Source organism: Vulpes vulpes, chromosome 3 (assembly GCF_048418805.1).
Source record: "Vulpes vulpes isolate BD-2025 chromosome 3, VulVul3, whole genome shotgun sequence".
In the NCBI taxonomy this organism is placed as follows: domain Eukaryota; kingdom Metazoa; phylum Chordata; class Mammalia; order Carnivora; family Canidae; genus Vulpes; species Vulpes vulpes.
The window spans coordinates 34,579,675-34,593,833 of record NC_132782.1 but is presented as its reverse complement, the minus strand read 5'-3'; the positions used below and the strand labels follow the sequence as shown (position 1 = coordinate 34,593,833).

The 14,159-nt window shown below is 45.5% G+C and overlaps 1 protein-coding gene across 4 annotated transcripts in view; it reads left to right on the top strand.

Annotated features, from left to right (window-relative positions):
- NAALADL2 (N-acetylated alpha-linked acidic dipeptidase like 2) overlaps positions 1-3,305 on the top strand; it is an 878,960-nt gene extending 875,655 nt beyond the window's left edge. For all 4 annotated transcript variants that reach the window (XM_026007770.2, XM_072752176.1, XM_072752175.1 and 1 more), the window contains one exon: positions 646-3,305. In XM_026007770.2, coding sequence (XP_025863555.2) covers positions 646-844 — 199 coding nt within the window. In that variant the 3' untranslated portion in view covers positions 845-3,305. The remainder of the gene's footprint in view (positions 1-645) is intronic.
- The last annotated feature ends 10,854 nt before the right edge of the window (positions 3,306-14,159 follow it).

Sequence of the window (14,159 nt, the reverse complement as noted above, 5' to 3'; positions counted from 1 at the left end):
CTCAGCAGGTGGTGTTCTTATAGCAGCCTGAACTGACTGACACGACTAAAGGAGAGGGCTCCTGGTATCTAGTGGGTAAAAACCAGGGATACTGCTAACATCCTGCAATGCATAGGACAGCTGCACAATGAAGAATCATCCAGCCCCAAATGTCAAGGGCCTGAGGTCGACAAACCCTAGTCTGGAGGTTTTTCCTTCACTTTTTTTTTTTTTATTGCAATTTATTTGTTGAATGAGATGGATCATTTGTCCTACAGAGTCCTCCTCCCCGCCCCACCCCTCCGTTTGCATTTGCTAATGACACATCATTACATCCTTTAAGGTATTTGTCGTCTTTATTGGCAATTAGATTTAGAAGGTTCATCAGATACAGATTCAACATTTTTAGCAAAACTATTCTAGCTCATAGAGTGTTGTATACTTCCATGAAGGGGCACACATAATGTCTATCTCGTGTCACTATGGGAAACTTGATGATCAATGCGTATGTCCATTAATTCATGAGACGCTGAAAAATGATATTGTGTTTTTGTAGTTTCTTGATTTACTGCAAATACCACTGTTGCTTGGAGATATTTATTACAACGGTTGATATGAAAATAGCGTTGTGTTTAAGACATTTACACATTCCTTATTTCTTTCCAGAAATATCCTGTACCACCTTGATGAGAAGACAAGCCAGTTTGCAATACTCCTGGGGGCGCGGGAGCGCTGCAAGTTACTTGCATCAAATGAGACCCTTCAAGAAGCCCTGTCAGAGGTGTTGAACAGCATTAATTCAGCTCAGGTTTACTTCAAAGCAGGACTTGATGTGTTCGAGAGTGTCTTGGTTGGAAAGAACTGAGAAAACTCTCGGCATTTTAAAAAGTTTGTTTACAATTCCTCAAGCAAAAGCTCTAATCTAACCGGATTTTCTGACATTGAAGACTTTCCCCCCCAATGACTTTTTATACAAGTCTAAAGCTATTATTACATCGTATTTTCAAATGTACATATGAAAGAGCATTTTGCACATTTAATATTTTCTTATATCTACATCTCTGGAATATGTAAAAGTGAGTTATTGAAATAATACTCAAGATTTATCTATTAAAAAGAAATCTGCTGTATTTTTATATATATAAAATATTTTGGGGGGAAAAGTTCCAAGAAGTGCTGGACAATCTTCACTCCTAGGGATAAAACATATAGGAATGGAAGTTATTCCCTATGTTACAGCTATTAATGACCTAGTTTCTGTAACAGAAATGGAGAGTTGATATGGTTTCAGATTAACTTCACTAGTAAGTATTCAATATGAAGAATTCAAGTATTCCGACCGAGTGATTGGTCGACCGAAACCACTTTGAATGTTTCTATTTTATGAAATGAAGTGCCTGTTCGTAATACAACTAGATGTAGTAATACACTGGTTATGAAATTGTATTTTTTAAGTATTAATGAAAAAAAAAAGAGCCATAAACATTCCAGGGGAAAATCTCAAAGTAGCTGCACAGAGCAATTTAAATGCAAATTTTTTCCTAACAACTTATAAGGTGACTAGCTTTGAAACCCCTAATTTGCCTCAGTTGATTTTGTAAAAATTTCAGGAGTGATATATGTGTTACGAGGGAGAAAATATTTCTGATTCCTTCTTCTGTGGGTTCTGTTGGAAGCACTGAAAACCAGCTACTCTAAAATGAAAGCATTTTGCATCGCTCTTCCTTCTTATATCTTTTCCGAAACTCCTTTCTGTAGGGCGGTTTTAACAGAATACCATGTAATTTCCACAGGAAAGTAGCAAAGTTTCTCTTTGAAAACCCAAACTATCTTAAAAAGCATCAAATCGCTATTTCTGCCACTGACAAAAGGACCTACAATGAAAGAAAGAGTTGTTTGATCAATGAAAAACTTCTTAATTCTGTGAAGAAACTTTTGATATATTTTTTTCCTCCTTTAGCCTTCATTGTGACTGGGATGAAAGTGTAGCAAATATTCATGCTTCTAATTTTATGCGGAAAATGCAGTGTTACTGTAAGAGTGTGTCTTTCCCACAATTCAGTTATTCTCTCATGTGGAAAATGAAGTCTTTCATATTGGCGTTGTCATGAAACGGCCCCAGAATCCACTATATTTCCCCCCAAAGCCTAAAATTCTAGTAGGTGACAGTTTAAACTTTGAGCTTATCCTTAGAAAATGTTCTTCTGGCATTGAATAAACCAACTTCCCTTAGGAAACGCATCCTCGGTATATTTTATGTCATTGTCTCCACCTAACACGACACTCACACGCACTCCTCTTTTTAGACACGCGTCCAGAGCAGCGTGGCAGGGCCTCCCGTGTTTATGGACGAGCTTGAACCTACTCTGCGTTTAAAGGAAAGCTACCCTCGGGGGCAAAGAATCGATCCGCATTGATTCATTGATTTATAAGGCTCAGCTGTTCCTACCATACGTGATGTTGATATGCTCAAGGCAAAGAGGACAACTGGTGCCATTAGCTGGGTAATAGAAGCAGAAATCCACTTTCATGTGAAACTCCTGTGTGCGCGTGTTTGAGCGACACGTGAGACTCCCTTACAAATTTTTTTAGAACCGATGTACTTGTTTGAAAATATTTCCCATGTTGAAGAATGTCTACAAGGAGCGCCTGAGCGGAGCAGCCTCGGGTGCCTCACCATCGGTGCTCTCTTCTGCTGGACAAAAGTCAACAGCAGAACAGAGGTGGGAAGACATATACAAACGTGTTTGGGGCCAAATAAGGGAATGCTTTCTACCAAAGAATCTTCCATATTTAATCAAGCTTCGGTGTGTTCCTTCCAGTTCTTTGTTTAGACCCGAAGTTAAGCAAACAACATTTTGGAGTTGAAGCTCAATTTAAAACAAGCAAAACCAAATAATTAACAGTTTGGTAGTTTATCATCTTAAAACGAAATCCTAAGTAAGCCCATTCCCTTAGTCTGTAAGACTGTCGAGAGCACAAAATATATGTTTGTTCATTTTTGCTTAAACATGGCGTAAACCTCGTGGCATAGATAAAAATCTCAAATTATTGATGCTCCCTTCTAGATTATATTGATATTTGCTATGTGAAAAAAAAAACTAAAGGTAACTATATCTTAATGTGTTTTTATTAGTCTATTTAAGAAATTATGTGAAGAAAACAAATTGTAATTAAAACAGATGTCCACTAATTCTATAGATGCTGTTTTAGATCTTTGACTGCGGTAGACCTAGAACATCGCTGCTATGGTGTTCCTCCAGATTTATAACATTTCAATTTTCCCCCCTAACAAATCCAAGTAAATAAAATCCTATGCAAGTTAAGAACAAGTGTTTTTGGTGAATCTATGGTAGGTTGAGATTATTGCTGAGATCTCTGGGTGCCTGGTACTTCTCACACTCCTTCGTACATGGAACTGCACCAGGGCGTAATGAATCACGAATGGTTATTCTCCCAAGAAACTGTGGCAGATGTTCACCACTTAAATTTGGGCTCAGGAAGGGTATACGTGAGCCGTTGCCCTTTGGGGAAACACAGAGGTTGTATGGTCAAAAGAAAGCCTAAGAGCCATTCTGGACTAAGCCTTAAGAAAGTTCCATTCATTGAGGTCAAGTGTCATCACTCCCCCAGATGCAGTAAATGAAGCCAAAATGGTCAGCAACATGGATATGGTCACATGCTGAGTTAGTGGCAAAGACACTAAACTAAAAAGCCCTGGAATTTAAGCTTTTCTGCTTCCTCGTGCAACATGCCCACATCTCTCCCTGAGGTGCCACGGTTACCTGTGATCCTTTCCAGGGCATTTGATTAGCCATTCGACCGGATGCCATAGGGGGTGGAAGCATGGATTTTAATCAAGGACTAGCTCATTCTCGGACTACCCAGGACAAACGAAACTGTCTATCCTGGGGAATCCAGGAAAAGGACACCAAGACTCGGTATTGGGAGAAGTGGGGAGAGTCTCTACTTGACACGGCAAGTCAGGAAGGAAGGCGTTGAGCAAAATGCTTTCATGAGAGGACGTCTTAGCTCTACATTAAACCAGCAGTCAAGGGGATCCCTGGGTGGCGCAGCGGTTTGGCGCCTGCCTTTGGCCCAGGGCGCGATCCTGGAGACCCGGGATCGAATCCCACATCAGGCTCCCGGTGCATGGAGCCTGCTTCTCCCTCTGCCTGTGTCTCTGCCTCTCTCTCTCTCTCTCACTGTGTGCCTATCATAAATAAATAAATAAATTTAAAAAAAAAAAAAAAAAACCAGCAGTCAAGTGTTTCCCAGAATGTGGATTTGGAGGAGCAAGGCCTAGGAATGTTCGTTTTTAGCAAGATTGCCCAGATAATACCTAAGTACACTGAAGTTTAAGAATTTCCAATCTACGCTAATCCTGGGTCCTGAGAAAACATTACTTGGTAATAGATCTAAATAAAGAGTCACAGGGATGCCTCGGTGGCTCGGTTGGTTAAATGTCTGCCTTCAGCTCAGGTCCTGATCCCGGGGTCCTGGGATCGAGTCCCACATCACTCAGGGAGCCTGCCTCTCCCTCTCCCTCTCCCTCTGCCTGCTGCTCCCCCTGCTTTGGTCTCTGGCTCTCTCTCTCTCTCTTTCTCTCTCTGTCAAATAAATAAAATCTTTAAAAATAAAAAAAGCCACAATAACAGAAAGGACCTAACACTTTGCTATTAAATGGCACCATTAAAAAAAAGAGAAAAACCATCGCGTCAAAAAAGGACACGGAGACAGCTCACATCTGCCTACTACATGCCGGGCAGTACTACATAGTGTTTCACATGTTTGTCCCTTCTGATTGAACCCCCACGACGACCCATTTTAAAGATGAAGAGTTTGGTTGGGCGACTTGTCCAAAATCCCAAAGCTAATGAAAATGGCCGGGGTGTCTCTCTGCTGGGCTGGGTGTTCTGCAGTCCTGTGTTCCTCCCACGGAGTGTTGCAGAAAACATGTGGAGAATCTTTTGATTATAGAAAGTGATGTCACCGAAGATTTTCATGTATTTTTGCACAACTGATCAGACTGTGTGGCCTGCCTCTTGGCTGGTGTAATTAACGAAGTTGAAGAAACAAATGACATCATTCATTACGATGTTTGCCCGCCCGAGCAATGATGAGCATGTGTAGATAAATTAGAAAGTAACTATAAAAGCATCAAAATTAAATGTACTAGTCTAAAATGTCATGGTAACCAGATGAAACAACATAAAAAGAGACGGTGGGGGCACACCTGGGAGGCTCAGTTGGTTGGGCGCTTGCCTTCGGCTCAGGTCATGACCTCAAGGTCCTGGGATCAAGCCCCCATTGGGCTCCCTGTTCAGTGGGGAGCCTGCTTCTCTCTCTGCCTTCTGCTCCCCATGCTTGTGCTCTCTCTCTCTCAATTAAATTAATAAAATCGCAAAAACAAAAGGGATGAGAAGCCACATATTTCACAATTTCCCCCTCCAAATGCCTGTATAATTTCACTGAATAAAAGAGCAGGTGCTGCGATTTACAATAATTAAAGATTCAGCAAAACTAATAGACTATTTTGTTTTTAAGATTTTATTTATTTATTCATGAGAGACATAGAGAGAGAGAGAGAGAGAGAGGCAGAGACACAGGCAGAGGGAGAAGCAGGCTCCATGCAGGGAGCCCGATGCACTACTCGATCCCAGGACCCTGGGGTCACATCCTGGGCCGAAGGCAGATGCTCAACCGCTGAGCCACCCAGCACCCCCATATGACTTTTTAAAATAAAGATATATGTGGCAAACAGTAGGCTTCCCCATTGAAAAAATAGGTGCACAGAAAATAGTGATCTGTTACCATCTGCTTAATAATGAATCAGCAACTTCACCTCAAATGAAAAACTATAATTATCTGCACGATAATTGACAGACTTAGCCCAAACGTTCCAAGAGACATCCTGTAGGGTGTGCAATCACTCCCAAAATTAAGCTTTCTCTGAGGGTGGCACATTGTCACCTCATTGGTTTAATAGGCTACTGAAATGTGCCTTAGCCACCCATTCTCCCAGTAGACAATAATTATTTAACTGCCAATCCACGTGTTGAACGGCAGGGAAATGGATCCCCGTATTCCAATAAACGTATCAGCCACATAACTGCTTCATCACAAGATCATGGACGTACCCAAGGGAAGGCTAAGCGAGCTGTGAGTGTGGAAAATAAAAACAAAAACAAACTAGCTGCTGGTGAATCTGTATTTCCTACGTACGGGTAAATTGCTGGCTTAACAGCACCTCAGAATCTGCTATTCCGAAAGAGTTCTAAGCACCCCCTCAAGTGCAAATACTTTCCAGTTAAGTGAGTTTGTTTTATGCAATTCAAAATTACTGGTGACAAGAATCTGAAAGGACAGTTGCCAAAGAAATCATTAAACTGTCTCCCTTTCCAGTCATCACCATCTCCACTCCATTTTCTTTTTTTTTTTTTAATATTTTATTTATTTATTCATGAGAGACACAGAGAGAGAGAGAGAGAGGCAGAGACACAGGCAGAGGGAGAAGCAGGCTCCATGCAGGGAGCCTGACGTGGGACTCGATCCCCGGGTCTCCAGGATCACGCCCTGGCCCGAAGGCAGGTGTTAAGCTGCTGAACCATCCAGGGATCCCCTCTGCTCCATTTTCTATTTCCTCTTTCTAGGTGTGTCCCAGCAATGGGATTAGCCTTTTTCTTTTTCCCCAAAGAAAGCAGCTTTAGAATCTTTACATCTCAATCTATATTTATCCGTTAATCAGCTTTATTTCCATAGGTCCTTTCCATTATCCTTTGAAGCTAGACTCTGAAGTGCCTTGAGCATCCCTGGGCCCACCAAGCATCTCCAGACCCTGCTTATTAGGAGATGACATAGTTCTTTCTTTCTTTATTTTTTGAGATGACATAGTTCTTAAAGACGTTTATAATCGCATATTCAGATCGTATCTAAATTTACAAAGCAGAGGATTACATTGAGGCAACTCTCAGCATTCTAGAAAAAGGAGCCTCTTCTAATATTAATATGCTTCTGGTTGAGTCATCTTGTGTTTTGATGATTTTCTGCAACCAAAATGGTGATTTTTCACGTTTTCAGCCCAACTCCAACCATTGAAGCCAAGGGAAGGTGTGGCTGCTCTAATTTCTTAAGCTGGGTTCTGTCAAGAACTCAATCAGCAGCCGTCGGTTGGGTGCCTACCTCTAGACAGAGGATTCGTGAGTATAGACGGAGCCCAAGAGTGTTCCCTCGACTTCTTTTGATGTCATAAGCCAGGAAGCACTGAGGTAGCTTTTCCCAGAAGGAAACAGACTTTATTTCCCAGGGGCTAATTACTACGCGCCACCTCAGTCCCCAGGGAACCGCACAGGTGCCCGTGCTATGCCATATGTCACGTGCCGTATCCAGCAAGCTCAAGAGATTAATATACGATCATTATTATGAATTATTATGTTGCATGGAAGTTAATGTCGGTCTTTTGTTCTAATTAAAGTACCAACCTGGCATCTGAATAGAAGCTTAGCTAGAGAAGTGGAGTCAGAGTCCCTGTTTTAATGAACTACATATATTTTTCAATCACAATGTGTAATTATTTAATCATCTGGTCTGCTCAGTAAGTATATCATTCTCTCTCCAAAGAATCTTTACTCAATACGTTCCTGTGCGGATGAACGCTACCCCGGGCGTGCGTTTTGCCTTTTGAAATCCTCAGCCCTTGTCGAATCATACTTTCGTTATAGATCCAGCACTGTTTTGCTCGTATTAATAATTACCATTGCTTTATCTTTATATCAAGCTGCTGCATATGGACTCCCTTACCCTGGAAGTCAGAAAAGCGTGTGATGAAAAAGACAGTTTTATCCTATCTGCCTAACAAGAAACAAGCACACAAACAAGCAAACAAACTATTTTACTAGACCATTGCACATTGTCTGCAGGAAGCAAAATGCCCAGATGGTTAAGTGTAGCTCATGTAATTATATTCCAAAGATGTTATAAATAATTCCATTTAGAAGCTGAGCTAGGACTCTATTAGGTGAGTTAGTGTTTACATTTCACACAGAAAGGTTTAATGGCAAATAGATCCCACACATTTTAACTTGCTACTTGGAGAATATGAATAGATTGTAGTCAGAAAAGAAAAAAAAAAAGAAGATTTGTAGGACACTTTGAAGGGCTAGTTTGGTTTTATAGACGTTTGGAAAACCCAGCACATCATTTTGATAATGGTTCCATATATGCGTTTAAAATGTTAATATATACCATGCATTTTTAATCATGTCTTCAGTGTGGCAACATTTTGATATCGTAAAACATCGTACTAAATAAAATTTCTCAATTGTATAACAGTAAAATATATATATATATAGCCTTTAAGAATAGTGATGAGCAGGGGAAGATCTATAAGTTAACTTGGGATAAATTTGGAGGACGAGCTCTCCAAGTAAAATTGCTTTTGATTAAAAACGTCTCTCTCAGGAGGTATCCCAATTACTAAATTGCACTAAACTAGTACAGTATTGAATATTGTTCGAAATAATCCGATTACCATCTGTGATTCAGAAACCTTTTCTTCATAGGGAAATTTCATGGTCATTGTCTTTGCTGCGATTGATTTTTAATGACATTGATTTAAAGACACACGTCTGTGGGTTTTTTCTAATTACTACGTAGGGGTGAATATCTCATTTCTATAATGTATAGGTGCCCACCGTGAATTTAGTGCTCCCTATACTTAGCCTATTGCACGATCTCAATTTATGTTACAACTTTTTAATGTATTAGTCCCATGACTCAATACGCCGCTTACTTAAGAAAGTACATTGTGATCCGGAGGGACAAAAAATGGGTTGGCGTACTATATCCATTAAGAATATGAGTGAATATTTTATACTGCAGTTGCTTAAATATTTGCACATAATTGAAAACATAGTCCTATGGAATGAAGGCACCTTTGAAGAAATACGGTCTGGTTCAAAAATACGAGGATATGCCGTGAAATAGTAATGTTGAAAACACCCATTTAAAAATATTAAATACAGGTGAAAACCATTGCTCTCCTGTGCTTTGTTGCGACGAGACATGGAGCCTTTCAAATATGCAAGCTGAGTGCCAGCGTGTTACCCACGGGCGCCTCCAGGCGACGCGTGTCACCCGAAGAGCAAGGAGCCCGGCTCCACGACAGCCCCTAAGGTTTGCCAGGCTCCCTCTGCTGCCCCTCCTTTTCTCAAACTGCTGGTTCTCGCATGGGCCCGGCGGGTGTGCGGGTGGTGCCAGGGGAATCATCAAGCCACAGTGGTTCCATCAACTCCCACGCTCAAGACTTTGGTTTCCTCAAAGGAGCTCCAAAAGGGTCGCCAGTTATTTCTGACACAGTGTTCTGGGTCCTTGGGGTGCAGGTTCTTTCCTTCAGGCGTCCAATGTGTATGAAGAGCCTGGTGGAGGCTGGGGGAGGCCAAGGCCATGGGGAGGCCAGAGGGAGGCCTGGGAGGAGGCCAGGAGGAGGTTGGGTGGAGCCCTGGGGGAGGCCAGGGGAAGGTCAGGGGAAGGTCAGGGGGAGGCTGGGGGAGGCTGGGTGGAGGCCTCAGCACGTTGCTGAGACATCCAGGAGGCCGCACACCCTCTGCCCCCTCTGTGCCTTCTAGGCCTGCACCCCCTGCCACGGCCTGTCCCGGGCACACCCAGCTCAAGTGCAGCCCCAGCCCAGAGACTGCAAACCGTGTGCTGGGGGCCCCAGCATGTGGGTGGGCGGGGAGGGGGTTGCACAGGGTCTGCAGCGACCCCCGCCTCCGGGCCCCAATGCACGAAGAAGCGAAGCACCTCTTCCATCCGCAGGCTTGAGGAGCCCTGGACCTCTTCTTCCCGAGTCTCCGGGTGTCCCTTTCCCACGCAGTGGACAGTCACTTGCAGTGACTCTGCGGTCATGTCCCTGTGCGCCCCCCAAGCATCGGCGAGGCCAGGCCCAGCAGGGCGGGATCCAGGGCTGCAGACACCCGGGAGCAGGGCCGAGCCGGTCGGGGAGGCCCCACAGCACAGGCGAGAGCCGAGAACCCGGGTCGCGGCCGTGGGGCCCAGGAAAGGGGGTGCATGAGCCGGAGCATCCTGGCGCCCTCAGGCCAGGTCCTGCATGTCCGGCCCGGGGGCAGGGCGGGGCGTCCCACAGGCGTGTGCTCGGCCTCCCGGGTCCCTTAGGTCTCCGCCCCGGGAGCTTACGGGCCCGCCCCGGTTCCCCGGGAGCCGCTGCAGGAGCCGCGTGCAGGAGCTGCTGCAGGAGCCGCGTGCAGGAGCCGCTGCAGGAGCCGCTGCAGGAACCGCTGCAGGAGCCGCTGCAGGAGCCGCTGCAGGAGCCGAGTGCAGGAGCCGAGGGCAGGAGCCGCTGCAGGAGCCGCTGCAGGAGCCGAGTGCAGGAGCCGCTGCAGGAGCCGCGTGCAGGAGCCGCTGCAGGAGCCGCTGCAGGAACCGCTGCAGGAGCCGCTGTAGGAACCGCTGCAGAAGCTGCGTGCAGGAGCCGCTGCAGGAGCCGCTGCAGGAACCGCTGCAGGAGCCACGTCAGGAGCCACGTCAGGAGCCGCGTGCAGGAGCCGCTGCAGGAGCCGCTGCAGGAGCCGCTGTAGGAGCCTCCTGCTCGCTCCGCGCGGGCCTCTGCTCACGCCCTGGGCTCCTGCGCCCTCCCCCCTCCCCGTGCCCCGGCGGCCTCCTGCAGCCCCGCCCGCGGGCGGCCTCCCTCCTGGCCCTGCTTCCCGCGGGGTTCACAGCTGCCCGGGTTGGGGGAGGGGTGGGGGAGGGGGAGTGTGGGTCGTGACCCCCTGACCTCCCTTCCCCTCCTCCCGCCCCGGCCGCCAACCCAACCACGCCCTCCACGCCCGCTTGCACGTGTCTCTCTCTTTTTTTTTTTCCCCCCCGACATAAATCTTCTTGGTGAAGTCCTCTCAACCTGACTTTCTTTGAAAAACATTCAAAACTGCCTCAGCCAAGCGCGTGGACTCCTCGCGGCCCTGGCCCTGAGCCTGACCCCGAGGCTGTCCTCAGTGAGCCCTCACAGCTGCCTCCTCTCCCCCAAAACAACAAAGAGAAATAAAAAAAGAAAAAGAAAGAAAGAAAGAAAGAAAGAAAGAAAGAAAGAAAGAAAGAAGAAAGAAAAAGAAGAAAGAAAGAAAGAAAGAAAGAAAGAGAAAGAAAGAGAAAGAAAGAAAGAAGAAAGAAAAAAAGAAAGAAAGAAAGAAAGAAAGAAAGAAAAGAAAAAGAAAGAAAAGAAAAAGAAAGAAAAGAAAGAAAAAGAAAGAAAGAAAAGAAAGAAAAAGAAAAAGAAAGAAAGAAAGAAGAAAGAAAAGAAAGAATGAACCCAACAAAAAGACATCCCCCCAGATTTCTAGACAAGACGGACACAGGCCCAGAGAGCGGGGAGCGGCGGTTCCAGGCCGCGGGGAGGAGGCCCGGGAACGCCCCGTGAGGCCCGCAGCGGCCGCGCCACATCCTTCTGCATTTCAGCCTCTTCCCGTCTCCCTTCGCCTTGCTTGGGGCTGCGACCCGGCGGGATCCGCACCCTCTGCGCCCCGCCTGCGTGTCCCCGGAGGACGAGCTCCTGCCTCCTGCCTCCTGCCTCCTGCCCGCCTCCTCTCCCGCCTCCTACCCCTCCTCTCCCCTCCTTCCCCTTCTCTCCCCCCCCTCCTCCTCCCCCCTCCTTCCCCCCTCTCTCCCCTCCTCCCCTCCCTCCTTCCCTCACCTCTCCCCCCTCCTTCCCCCTCTTCCCCTCCCTCCTCCCCAATCCTCCCCTCCCCCTCCCCCTCCTCCCCCCCCTCCTCTCCCACCTGCTTCCCTCCTCCTCCCCCCTCCTTCCCCCTCCTCTCCTCCCTCCTTCCCCTTCTCTCCCCTCTCTTTCCCCCTCCTCCCCCCTCCTTCCCTTCTCTCCCCCCTCTTTCCCCCTCCTCCCCCCTCCTTCCCCCTCCTCCCCCCTCCCCTCCCTCCTCCCCCCTCCCCTCCCTCCTCTCCAGGGACCGTCCCACCTCCTCCTGCCCTCAGGGAAGCAGAGCCGTGTTTCCCGGCCCAGTTGCCTCCTTCCCTCCCGCGTTGCAGCAGCCTCGCATATTCAGTCTCATTTAAGAAAAGACAAAACCAACAATCACAAGAGAGACCAGAAGTGTTTCTCCCATCATGCCTCTCTCCAGGCACTGTACCCTTTGCCTCCATCTCATAAGGAAACTTTTTTGTTTTTTTCCCCCCGAGTTGCTCAGTATCACTGTGCGCTTCCTCTGATCTCCCAAGGATGCCCCATCCCTTGACCGTCTGACTTGTGTCCCCCTCACTCCTCCCAACAGAATTTTGAAGAGTCACGATGCAACCTCCCCAAGTGAAGTGAACGGTAATTTGTTATAGAAACCAGGACTCCTTTTAAAGAGTGCGAGGATACTTGATGAATAATTATGCTGGGAAATCAGGAGTCTGGACTATGTGGTTCAGGACGGATCAGCCCTTTATGTCTAAGGGACGGGGTCTACTGAATACACTTCAATTCTCATCTTTTAGGAGGCCTGTGATGCTCAAGTCCTTTGACATTTCTACTTCCTTGGAATAATATTTCCCCTTGGCTTCCCCGAGACAGCGTTCCTTAGCCTGGGGCTTTGTTTTGTTTGCTTTTTCTTCCTTCTACCATACGTTTTCTTTATCTCTGGGCCGCCCTCCTTTATTTACTATTAAGTGCTGCATTTATTTCTGAAAGTTCAGTCCCAGATGCCTTTCTCTTCTCACGATACTTTGTTAAACACCTGGCAAGTGTCACTAAGCCCATATCTTTTAGGAAAGCTCTGTGTAAGCAACTAATACGTTTCTATCCCCAATCTGCATGTTTTCTGCTCTCTCTGACCATAAATACCTTCCTCACATTCTTAGTTGGCCTCAAAAGCAGTTGAATTCACCTCAAGAATACTTCTTTTATGATTTCTTGTTTGTCTAAGTGACTGGCTCCATTATCCATTCAATTTATACCTTAGAAGCTTAGAAATCACCAGTGGCACCACATTTTCCCTCACCTACCATCTAGGCCAGTATCAAGTACTGGTTGTTTCATATCTTAAATGTCTTTTTTTCTTAATATTTTACTTATTTATTCATGAGAGACACAGAGAGAGAGGCAGAGACACAGGCAGAGGGAGCCCAATGCGGGACTTGATCCCAGGACTCCGGGGTCACACCCTAAGCCAAAGGCAGAGACTCAACCACTGAGCCACCCAGGCATCCCTATATCAAATGTTTTAAGAATCCACTTATTTTTGTTTTTTCAGCTTTTCATACCACTTTCTAATCTTTTCAAACCACTAACTCTTTAATTTGGATCAGGACAGAAGTCATTCAACTAGGACACTTGGGTAGCTGTTGGTTAAGGGACTGACTCCTGATTTTGGCTCAGATCATGATCTCAGGGTTGTGAGATTGAGCCCCGCCCCCCCCCCCCCCCCCCCCCCCCCGCTCACCACCAGCCTAAAATTCTCTCTTCCCCCTCCCTTTGCCCCTTCCCCACCTACTTCCATGCACGAGCACATGTTTTCTCACTCTTTCTAAAAAAAAAAAGGAAGAAAGAAGAAAGAGAAAGAAGAAAGAAAGAAAGAAAAAGAAAGAAAGAAAGAAAGAAAGAAAGAAAGAAAGAAAGAAAGAAGAAAGAAAGAAAGAAAGAAAAAGAAAAAGAAAGAAGGAAAAAGGAAAAAAAATCACTCAGCCACCTGGCACAGATTCTTACCCCATTCAAATCCATCCTTCTCATTGAATCCATAAACAACTATCTATCTATCATTCATCTATCTATCCTGTATTTGTTTTGCAAAACAAACTAAGTCATTTTTATTACCCAGTCTTTGAACAGTTTCAAAGACAAGTTCTTGCAAGACCTAACGTTGACCCATTGAGGAAATAAGACCACAGAAAAGTTTTGTTGAAGGCCATGGATTCACTACAGTTGTTTCTTTCTTTAACCATTACTTTAAAATAATAGTTTCAAAATTATGTCCACAATAATAACAATTTATAGATAAAGTAGAATCAGAAAAAAAAGTTTCAACATCCTTCCTTGTCCCACCAAAATGGTTCTTCTCTTGAGGAATTGAGACTTGGGACAGCTAATGTATATATTTGTACCCTAATGAAAAGATCCCTGCATGCTGGCATTTAATGGTCCCATAAAACAATGACTGATTTTTTATGTGCATACT